This window comes from Lynx rufus, unplaced genomic scaffold (genome assembly GCF_022079265.1).
Source record: "Lynx rufus isolate CCGP_SWC_20201006 ecotype Redwood Valley unplaced genomic scaffold, mLynRuf1.p SCAF_8, whole genome shotgun sequence".
NCBI classification, from domain to species: domain Eukaryota; kingdom Metazoa; phylum Chordata; class Mammalia; order Carnivora; family Felidae; genus Lynx; species Lynx rufus.
In genome coordinates, this window is record NW_025814896.1 from 69307210 (window position 1) to 69319804 (window position 12595).

At 35.7% G+C, this 12595-nt stretch overlaps 1 protein-coding gene across 24 annotated transcripts in view; it reads right to left on the reverse strand.

The window, feature by feature from the left end:
• The window catches only part of NRXN1 (neurexin 1), a 1138108-nt gene that overhangs the window by 35212 nt on the left and 1090301 nt on the right, over positions 1 to 12595 (reverse strand). The window contains exon 15 of one of the 24 annotated variants that reach the window (XM_047068176.1): positions 6025 to 6040. The exons of the other annotated variants lie outside the window; for them this stretch is intronic. Coding sequence (XP_046924132.1) covers positions 6025 to 6040 — 16 coding nt within the window. The remainder of the gene's footprint in view (positions 1 to 6024; positions 6041 to 12595) is intronic. 24 annotated transcript variants of the gene reach the window in all.

The window sequence follows — 12595 nt, forward strand, 5'->3', positions numbered from 1 at the left end:
AGCTATTCTTGCCTTCATTATTATTACATAGGACATGTACATATGTTACCTAGCATGCCAGGAGGCAGCAGGTTTTTCACTAAAGTGGGAAAAACCATAATATCCTAATAACTACAATAGGTAGACTATCCACATTTACCCTCGCCTAGAATATTGTGAAGTAGGAGGAGAAAAAAAGCTAAATATTGCATGAAGAATGCAAATGTACTTTTCCCCTGAATGTTCTATTTTGCTTTTCAACTTTTAAACTCCCCTTTATTTCAAAACATACTTCCAACCATTCCAAAGCATTTTGAAGTTGGAAAGCCTTCTTTTTTGTTTCACAATAAGCTAACTGCAGGTGCAGACTCGAGGGAGACAGACCTTGGAAATTTTAAGTATGTTGCCATGGCAATGGTTTGCAAGAATGTGTATGAGTTTCATCTTAGCTCTCAAGCATTCAACGAGTTCTTATGTGGAGGTTCAAATTGCTAGGCACACAATGTTTGCCATTCATTGTGTCTTGAAAGGCTTGGAAATAACTGTCTCTGTTGCTTATAGCAACTAGAAACCACAAGATAGTATTTCTCTATCTATCTATCCATCCATCCACCCATCCATCCATTTATCTACTCATCTATGCAAATATAGAGATCCAAGTCATTCATTATCTGCTCCTAGCTGGTCATTCTCACTAGTTTGGCTGCTCTAAGGGAAGCTGTGTACAAAAATACAACAATAAACATTTTCACCATTGTTGTAAACACAGGGTTCACTCTCAATATGAATTAACTCTAAATATTTTCTACTGTATTTTTACCTTAATTTTCTCATCTAAAATGAACATACCTTAAAGAAGCATGATAATTATTTAGGAATGCTCTGTTAAAGCAAACTTTCAGTCTAATGAATTGTGGAGCATCTTTTTAGAAGAGTCCTACCTGTAATGCAGGAAAGAAGGTGAAGTCTGTAATTCTAGTCAGTATTTCAAACACCCCCTACCAAAAGCAATACCACCACCACCACCAATAAGAAGACATACAAAAAAAGTAATTTTATCTCATTTGAACCATCACTACTTCAATTGGTCTTAAATGGTTCACTTGATGCTTCTAAATTCTGAATCCTCCACAATGGTTTCATGATACATTAGCAATAAAACCAGTGACTCTTGACAAAAGCATTCTTCCCCATAAATGGAACTCACAGAATACTAAAAAAGGAAAATTTTAAAACTATCTATTTGGTATAAGAGATAATTCATAACAAATTGTCTTCAAATTATTAGGGTCCTTCCATCCAAAATTGTACTCTGCAAATTAAGTCAATATTTTTTGAAAGTTCATTCACCAGCAAACAAACAAACAAACAAACAAACTGGATTTCTAAGATTGCATGCTCTTTAGTGTTCCTAGCAAAAGCTTTGTTGCAAATGACCCATCATGATACAAAGTGCCCTACATAAAATGAGGCCACAAGCGACTCCACTATTTTCTGTATTTGGTTACCAACAAAACCTTCACAAAAGTGTTATAGCTACCAAAGCCTGGTAGTTATTTAAAATCCACTTTGCTGCTTTAACATTGACGCATCTTCCAGAAAACACACACACACACTCATTCTCTCCATCCCTCCCCCCACCCCACTCCTTAACAGCTTGTTGATGTACTTTAAACTGCAGTCCTGCTCTCCACCCTCCCCCATTGTAAAAAGCCTACAGGAATGCTGAGATTAAACAATGAGAACGTAATAATTAGCTATGCAAACTGTCAAGTGGATCTAAAAAGAAAAACAACCCAGAAAACACAACAATCAGCAGTTTCAAGCTCTAACAAGAATATACATTGAGTTCCCATTTATTTCAAACAAAAATAGATTAGGTCTTTTGAAAAATGTTCACTGCAATTTCCATGGAAATAGGGCAAATCAGCTAATGGGTTTTTTGCATCTCTAATTTCTATGATGCTGATATAGTAGAAAAGTCTTTGATCCTCCAATCTTTCCAAATAATTTCTGTTCTGCTCTTCTATAACCAGATTCATTCCCAAAGTAAGTAGCATTGAAACTTGTTCCAAAGAGGATACCCCTGTTTCCAACTCCAATACCTCACCTCAATAGTTGTATAAGAGGTAACTAAATTAACGTAAGCATTAAAGGCAAAATGGAAAGGAAAACAAATTCCTACATTATCTGGTGTGTTTGTGTGTGAATGGGAGGGAGGAGACATTCCATTCTTTTGATGGAGAGTACTGATTATATAATTTGTAGCTAAATCTCTGGGATTCTTTACAGATGACAACTGACTACCTTCTCCCTCTCAGCCAGCATGCTGAATCCCTATGAAGCAACGTGGATTACATGTATCACATACATGCTTTGTGTGAAATATCAATAATGCTCACGCTGATGGTTAATGTTCCCTTAACCTGTTATGCATCCATTAATAGGATTAGAATATCTGATTTTTTTTAAAGTCCAGAATTGTGATGAAATTGTACAATTGAACTACCTTAAAACTTTTGTTTGCTTCAATTCTCTTATCTTTAAAATTGTAGTGGGGCACCTGGGTGGCTCAGTCAGTTAAGCGCCCAACTTCGGCTCAGGTCATGACCTCACAGTTGGTGAGTTCCAGCTAGTGTTGGGCTCTGTGCTGACAGCTCGGAACCTGGAGCCTGCTTCAGATTCTGTGTCTCCTTCTCTGCCCCTCCCCCACTCACTCTCTGTCTTTCAAAACTGAATAAACATTTAACAATTCTTTTTTTAATTATAGAAAAATAATTGCCTAACTTTACAAATTGAGAATGAAAGGTGGGATGTCTGAAAGTGGTCTGGGACAGGACACAGCATTCTGAGCCAACTAGGAATTCAATCACTATCTAACCAATTGACCTGAGGCAAAACACTCCCCATCCCAATAAAGTAGGTTAGGGCAGATGACCCAGGTCCCCTTAAAATCTAATTAATCAAGGGTATAACACAGGGAGTTCTTTTACTAATGGTGCAATTAAATACTTTGTGGTGGTGGTTATAAGAAGCTATGCATATGATAAAATTGCATACAGCCACACATATACAAATAAGTGTATGTGTAATCAGTAAAATCTAAAAAAGCTCTATGATTTATAGTAATGTCAATAGTCTGGTTTTGATATTGGACTACAGTCATGGAAGATGTTAACACAAGGAGAGTTGGGTAAAGGATGTAAGGGATATCCCTGCATTTTTCTTTGTAACTGTGTGAATCTTTAATCATTTCAAAGTTAAAAGTTTTAAAACTATATGAGTATATACATACATAAATAAATACAATAATCTTCTATTTCATGAAATGCCTTGCTGACAGCCACAGATGAAACAAAAATATACAGGGCCTGGTGCTTTAATCAATGAAGTGAAATATACTGGTTCTCAACAATTTACTTTTCAGCTAAATGTGACAGTTTCTATCTAAAACCATTAGTGGCTTTAAGGTGGTTAGAATATTGACTATTTCACCATAATCTAAAGTAAGGAAGTTGTCATGGGACAGTTTATTATTAGTGACACCATTTTTGCCTACCCTTCCATTATTTATCCTTGAATATTGAATCCAAAAGATTAAGATAACAACAAATAATAATTTCAACATCAACAAATATTATATACCCTTGATTTAGAAGAGAAAATTAAAGTAAAATACAAAAACAACACCAACAAAACCAACACAATTAAAAAGGAAGTGTGAGGGCTTCACTAAAAAATTAAATTCCTAATACTTCTATCGTGAAGACTCTAGTTTCTGCCCAATTAACTACTGCTTCAAAGAGTAATCTTATTTGCCATTCCTCAAATCTATAGAATCTTATCCATCTAAGAATTAGGTTGTGCTCAATATATTTCCTTTCAATGTCACAGAATCCAGTTGATTCTCTTAACTTCCATAAGGTTTAAAAATAATGGCTAGTGACCTAGCAATTTCATACTCATCTATTGGTTTCAAAATTTGATTCTTCAGTGACACAAATGGGGCAGAAGAAAACAATAGATGTCAGTAGCATCCTTCTGTTAGAGGTAAATTAAAAGAAGAGAGACAAAGCAAATAGGAAATTATAAAGAAAATAAAGCAGAAGAAGGAAAAAAGGAGAGAAAAAGGTTCCTCCACCCATGTTTGGAAAGTGGCAGGGTGTCTCAGTTCATTTTACACATGAGATCAATGACAGGTCTTTCAGACTTAAGAAAGTAGGATTTCTGTCTCACTGAGTGAGATGTGAGATAGGTCTTGGTTTCAAAATTCAAGAAAGGGTTTTAAGATGAAAAAAACATTCAAAAATGTACACGTAAAAGTAAGACAATTTATCAAACTAGCCTTGCTCCAGGACTAGCTGATTAAGTGGAGTCTTTAGATTTTAGCTGTCTGTGGCAGCAAAGACCTCACTCCTCTTAAACACCAAACCTAAGATACAGACTGGAAAATTGGCTAGTAGAAAATTTTTCTGTCCCTGAATACTTTACACTGAACAATACAAGATACAATGAACAGAGGCAGTTTCTCAGTGACGTTGACTAAAATAGGCAAAGAATGGTGAGTTATCTGGTGAAATCCTCTCCAAACCTATGCGTGCTTTCCAAAAGTTAATTCCACTGGATACAACAAATGTATTTATTGATTTTTAATGTTTATTTATTTTTTGAGAGAGAGACAGAGACAGAGCACGATCAGGGAAAGGGCAGAGAGAGAGGGAGACACAGAATCCAAAGCAAGATTCAGGCTCTGAGCTGTCGGCACAAAGCCAGATTCCAGGCTCGAACTAAGGAACTATGAGATCACCACCTGAGCTGAAATCGGATGCTTAACTGACTGAGCCACCTAGGTGCCCCTGGATACAGTAAAATTAAAGTGGTAAGAGGACTTACTCCTAATAAAAGAATGAAATATATCATAGGTGATTAGCCAAGAAAGACACTAAGGGGGGGAAATCGGTCCCATGTTCTAGAACTGCCATAACCGAATCCAGGCCTATACTTCACGTAGCCATAATGAAATGAGTTGCCTGAGAAGTGTGGGTTCCCACACCTCATAATATCTTGCCTTTCTTCGCTCCCCCTGGTGCCATAGTGCTTAAGCTTTGCAGCGCCCAGAGTATGTTTTAAAGCTGAAATGTTTCAAGCTAATAGTGTTCTGGAAATCAAATTTATCATAAGATTTAACTAAAAGTTAAACCTCTATTGTACATATCAATTGGTGCTCCAAAATGCTGGTTTCCCAGAACATCCACCAAATCCTGTCTATGTTTAGATGCTGGTAACAAATAGAAAAAAATGAAAAATGCAATCACTGCACCTTCCATATATTCAGAAGTGTTGAAATTATAAATGTCAAAATTCTAATTTCATTTGCCTGTGTCTAAGAATATTTCCCTGCTAATTATTTCAAATTACTATAGACATTTTGCAAGCTATATTAGGCTTTATATATAAGTTGTGAACATCCATAAAAATAATTTGTCCTATACATCTAACCTTTTGTTCTCAATATAGATCCACTTTCTTTTTTAAGTTTATAAAGAAATGCTTACACAGTCTTGTCCTCTGAGGGTCTTATTTTTCACTTACCAAATTTATTTTTTCATAAATCTTTATCACTGATGAGAATTTTCTCAGATGGTGCTGTTGATTGTTTATGTCTCCACTTTCCTTTCCACTTCCATTAAAAGCCACAGGGCACCTTACTTCTTAGAGAAGAATGTAAAACTGATTTGGGGATGAAGGACTTTTAGTCCAGACTGCACCACTTTATCAAATATTTACTGATATGAAACCTAAAAATATACACGGTAGGTACAGTATTCATGTGGCTAATTATTTAGTAGACTCAGCCCATGATTTTACACCACAGGGTTCTTATTAGGAACACCAGAAAGGGAATCAGAGCTTCTAGACACATGGTAATAAATATTTTCACTTACAATGAATAATTTAGCTCTTCTGGCATCCACTGTATAAAAAATATATTTGAAATAATTCCAAGGTCTCTTAGTGAAGGTAGAGGTTTTGGAACACAAGAACAGGCTGTATGGTGCCCCTTTCCTTTGTTTTCACAGAATTCTGCCTGCTTTTGTGATATACACACTGCAAAATTTTTCCTTGTTTGTCAAGATGATGTTGACATGAAACGATGTTTCTTCTGTAGCATTTCCTATGGTGAGTTTCTAGATTTCCAAATCACCAATTTTCTGAAATTTACCAGCCTTTCCCACAGAATGCTAACGAGCCTCTGCATTCTTCATTATGGAAATGGAAAAGGAGCTTTCCCTCAAATTAACGCTAGCCAAAACTGGAATTATTCTCACACTAGTTTCAAAATGAAAATTCTCATAATAAAATTAGAGATGTAAATTTATCTCAAAATTCAAGGAGATGATTCAACAAAATGAAAAGGAGTCTATGTGTTAAGGCCATTTTTCTTTAAAAACTTAAAGGGAATTCACATTTATTCACACTCTAAAATCATAAAAAAGTATTAGAGTTGTGAAGCCCTCATTTTATGAATGGAGAAGTCAAGTACCAGCAGATTAAGTAGTTAGTCTTCATCAAACCAGTAGCAGTAATTTCTTCAGTACAATCTCTTTACATAAATCAATTAGAAGAAAATGTTTTAAGATTAGATAAAGTCCCAAAATAACCCATTCACAATGGAACCATGTTGAATTTGAGGTGAATTGGGATTGTTTGTAAGGGCAGATCTAAAGTTTAGACGAGCAATCCAGGCTGATAATGGTGTAAATTTCACAAGGAAACAAAAAGAGAATCCCAGACCAATTTCAAAATGAAACCAACATATATAAAGGTGCAAAGAAAAAATAGGTATAAACAAAAAGGACTGCTTTTCTATTAATTGTTTCTTCTCCTAAAATGTTTGATTGAATGTTTCAAAGCAGAAATTTTGTGTAGTCCATTAAGGAGGAGTCTCTTACATATTGATGGGAAAACAAAACAAAACAAAGCAAAAAACAAGTGATGTTGGAATTTTCCAAATGTAGTTTCACAACACTCAGTGGCATAAAGCCTAAAAACAAAACAAAACAAAAAAAAAATCACTTCTCAAAGAGCACACTGAATGTTAATTTTTTTAGCACTGACAAATGGACAATGCTTCAATAAAACATTAATATTAGGGGAAGCTGAATGAAGAGTGGACTTGCTCTGTTTGCAGCATTTCTATGTATTTAAATTATAGCATTTATTTTAAAACTAAAATATAAATGATGCACACTGATCAGATCAAATCTTATATATTACATATAAGTTGACATAACTGACATTTATATAATAATTTTCATTAAAAAGGTACAAATACAGGGGTGACTTGGTGGCTCAGTTGGTTAAATGTCCTACTTCAACTCAGGTCATGATCTCATGGTTCATGAGTTCGAGCCCTGCATCCAGCTCTGTGCTGACAGCTCAGAGCCTGGAGCCTGCTTCAGATTCTGTGTCTCCCTCTCCCTCTGCCTCTCCCGGGCTTGTGTTCTCCTCTCTCAAAAATAAATAAATAAACATTGAAAAAAAAAGATGCAGATACATTCATAAAGGAAAAAATATATATAACCACCACAACCATACCAAAGTAACCTGTAAAGCCAACCTCCCATTTGCAATATTTACAGACACAAAACATGTATTATGCTCACTTGCATGGCATGTCTTTGGAAATGTCCTTCCATTGCAGACTTTCAAATAAACCAAGCATATACTTTTCTTTTTTTTTTTTTTAATTTTTATGTTTGTTTATTTATTTTTGAGAGAGAGAGAGAGAGAGACAGAGAGAGCAGGGGAGGGGCAGAGAGACGGGAGGACACAGAATCTGAAGCAGGCTCCAGGCTCCGAGCTGCCAGCACAGAGCCCGACGTGGGGCTCAAACTCACAAATGAGTGAGATCATGACCTGAGCCGAAGTCAGACGTTTAACTGACTGAGCCACTCAGGTGCCACCCAAGCATATACTTTTCTACTAGATCTTATCATTTTAGAACCTTGTCTTTCTTCCTAAAGCACTACAAAGAGTTCATGCATCATTTAGAGAATTGCTAGACAGAGAAAGAGATAGAGATCAAGAGAGAGAGAGAGAGGGAAGCTAAAGTCAGTATTTATTTTATTATTGAATCAGTAGCCTTCTGTTTAAAATGATATCGTCTATTGCAATTGAAATCTTACTGGCTATGTGGGAAACCATAAAGTCAGGAATCTAGGAAACCCTTTTTGCATGGATGCCTTCATCACTGACCTAAGCTTACTATCTCTAGCTTGAAATTTTAAAGAGTAATCAAGAACTATTCAATTTGATATTTTACAACTAGCTATCATTTCAGTCAGTACTAATCAATGGTTCATGAAGTTCCCCATAATTATTCACTGTATTTAAAACCACTCACCGAGGAAATAATAGTATTGATAACTATTTCAACAACGTGAGTAGACTGTTTACATAATTATCACTATTCAAAACTGTTTCACTCAAGGCCAAACCCTTGCTTCTTGCCTGTACCATCCACATTCTACTTTCTTTACAGTTGGTTCCATTCAAAAAGAAAACAATCAAATAGAGAAAAGGAAGTAGAATCAAGCAGATTGAAAATTATTACTGGGGTAATTTACAAACACACTGAATTATACCCAAATCATTCCATCAGTAAAAGGAAACCGATTTCTTATATTTTCTCTTATTAAAAAAATTATTTACTTAAAAATAGAAGATGTGAGCAGGGGATGGGCAGAAAAAGAGGGAGAGAGAATCCCAAGCAGACTCCACACTGTCAGCCTGGAACCTGATGTGGGGCTTGAACTAATGGACCATGAGATCATGACCTGAGCTGAAATTAAGAGTCAGATGTTCAACTGACCAAGCCACCCAGGCGCCCCTTGATTTGTTTTTTTTTTTTTTTAAGGAAAATGTTTAGCAATGAGGGCTAATTTTAATAAATAAAGAGAATATGCAGGTGAGTTTTAAAGAAAAAAAAAGTTATACGTATTTAAATTTTTTTTTTTTTTTTGAGCAAGAGAGAAAGAGTGTGAGCAGGGGAGGGGCAGAGAGAGGGAGAGACACAGAATCTGAAGCAGGCTCCAGGCTTTCACCTCAGCACAGAGCCAGATGCAGGGCTCAAACTCATGAACCACAGATCATGACCTGAGCAGAAGTCAGACACTTAACTGACTGAACCCCCAGGCGTCCCAAAAGTTATACAGGTTTTGCATTTACTTTTATTACTCACAAGGCATAAAAACTGGCTTTTAATAAATCCATATGTTTCCCTGAGAACATGTAGAACAGGAAACAACCACCTTGACTGATTTTGAGACATGCTACTTGGAACCTTGCTTGTTTCCAATACCCTTGTTGCATTACACACCACTTCAGAGGCTGGTACTGGTGTGATGGGATGTGTCGCTGACCTGATTTGACCTGATTTTGTGTTGCTTTCTATTTTGTGACTGCATAACTAGGGCTGCTGAAACAAACACAAGGGACATAGAACAGAACAACTTCTATGTATCTACTTAACCCATAGTGACCTCTCCTATCTCCAAACTACCATCAAGTATATGGCAGATGTGCAGCAAATATATTTTCATTAATTGATACTATAGGGTAAAATAGGTCAGCTTTCAGTACTTTAGTTTTATATGCATTTTTGTAGACTCTTCAACTGGACTTTTAAGACAAGAAATATCTGAATTTCCTTTGAGTCAACCACCATATCTAGCAGAGTTTTGGTATAGATAAATTAATACCTATATATATCTATATATCGATTGATCTATATATATATCTATATACATAGATCAATAGATATCTTAACATATTTTAACTATCAAATGTACAAAAAATACTGACATAATTGCTTATATATTATAATTGCCAATATTCTGGAAGGAGATAATACACTTCTTGAAGGCTAAGAAAACTGTTGGCAGACCCAAGAGTAGCTGTTTTTCCTGAAATTTCTAGTTATATGTATCCTTTAAACCTATTAGCAGCTAAATATTTACCAGTGTTTTATACAGACATACATATTCACACACACACACTACACTCAACTCTGAAAATATTGTACTTCTACTATAAACCTAATGAATAGATGATCCACTCAAGTCTACCTGTGCTAATTAAGAGAAGTCATGCTATGTACTTGAAAAAAATGATTTTTAAGCCAACGGGAGCGTAAGTGGTCTAGAAAGCAGATCTAGTCGTGCAGGTGACCCACTGTGTAGACAGTTCACACACGAGTAATTTAGAATTGATACCTATGCAACTCCAAAATGAAGTGCTTTTAAAAAACATCAAAACTCTATGCAATATTGATCTGACAATAACATAGTCATATTTTGAAGTCATAAAGATAATTTTAGTTTTGTACCTATGGTACATACTTTATTATATATACATAGTATTTACATATATAATCTATATTTTTGCATATATAATATTTTTTCATTAGAAGCAAATTCGCTTCACTGGACAATTGACTGGGAAGGCATGGTCTTTGAAGCTGTAGCAGAGTTTTCAGTTGGAAAAATGTGAAGAGATCACACAGGTGAAGACATTTTTCCATAGCATTAAACCCCCACTTTATCCATGAAGTTACCAGTAAATCTAGGCTGTGAATTTATGTAATCATATTTTTGGTCAAAAGTCTGAGAATCAAGATTGTGGTATCCTACAAACCCCATTATGTTTTAATTAAAAAAGCAGTGGAAACAAAGATGGGAACATACAGACTTTAGGACTAATTTCTTTAGGAGACTGATTTCTTTTGGTTCCCTAAGATAATATTCAAGTCACTCTCATCATTATATTATAGTTGTGGGAAAATAGTAAGAAAAGTATGTGAGCCTCTCTGTTAACACAAAAAATAATTACAGGGGTGCCTGGGTGGTTCAGTCGGTTGAGCGTCTGACTCTTGATTTCCTAACAGATCATGATCCCAGGGTCATGGGGTCGAGCCCCACTCGATCAGGCTATGCACTGAGCATGGAACCTGTTAAGATTCTCTCTTTCTCCCTCTGCCCTCTCCCCAACTCACACTCTCTTTCTCTCTCAAGTAAAAATCAAACAAAAAAAAAACCCCTAAAAACAACAACAACAAAAAACCCACTAACTTAAAAAAAATAATTACAGGGGGACCTGGGTGGTGCAGTCCGTTAAACGTCCGACTTCAGCTCAGGTCATGATCTCACAGTCTGTGAGTTTGAGCCCCGCATCGGGCTCTGTGCTGACAGCTCAGAGCCTGGAGCCTGTTTTGGATTCTGTGTGTCCCTCTCTCTCTGCCCCTCCCCCGCTCACGCTCTGTTTCTCTGTCTCTGAAAAATGAATAAACCTTAAAAAATTTTTTTAAATTAGAAAAATAATTACATTGTTATTTCACATGTAGTTTCAAAAAATATATACCACAACATATATGTATATATTCATAATACACACACACACACACACACATATATATATATATATATATATATATATATATATATATACACAACACAAATACATACAATGGAATATTACTTGGCTATAAAAAGATTGAAACCTTGCCATTTTCAACAACATGGATAGATCTAGAGGGTATAATGCTAAGTGAAGTCAGTCTAAGAAAGACAAATACCATATAATTGTACTCATATGTGAAATGTGGAATTTAAGAAACAAATCAGGAAAGAGACAAACCAAGACTGTTAAATATAGAGAACAAACTGGTGGTTGCCAGAGGGTACGTTGGGAGGAGGGATGTGTGGAACAGGTGAAGGGCATTAAGAGTACACTTATTTAGAGGTGACTGGGTGGCTCAGTCGGTTGAGCGTCCAGCTCTTGATTTCAGCTCAGGTCATGATCTCATGGTTCATGAGATCGAGCCCCACATAGGGCTCTGCACTGACAGTGTGGAGTCTGCTTGGGATTCTCTCACTGCCCCTCCCCCACTTTCAAACTCTCAAAATAAATTTTAAAAAAAGAGTACACTTATCGTGATGAGCACTGAGTAATGTTTAGAATTGGTGAATCATTATATTGTGCATCTGAAACCAATATAACACTGCATGTTACTTATACTGGAATTAAAAAAATAATTATATATATGTATGTGTGTATACACACACACACACACACACACACACACACACACACACACATACAGACATATACCACAACAATGAAAAGAAAAGCATATACCTAATTTTGGAAAATAGTTCTGAGATAGTTACTAATGCTTAATCAAGTGAATTCAAAAAACGGAAAAAAATTTGAGAAGCAAATGGGAATGTATGGTGATAACCACTCATCATTTATGACACAAAAATTGAAGGTATCTCATATATTACTGTCTTCATTTGCTAAGGGAAACTAGAGATATCCATCAGTTTATACTTGTCTATGGCTTTTCCTAATTATTCTGTATACTGGAAATTGCTCTTCTACTAGATATTACTGTGTTTGGCTCCATTTTCTGTGCCAGAGTGATGAGGCAAGAGAGTCTTCAGGAGATTCAAATACCAATTGTCAAGTAAATGAAAATACAATAGCAGAAAGTAAAACCAATCTTTGCAGGTCAATATGGTAATCTTAGTAGAAGTCAAAGAAATAGAAAGCC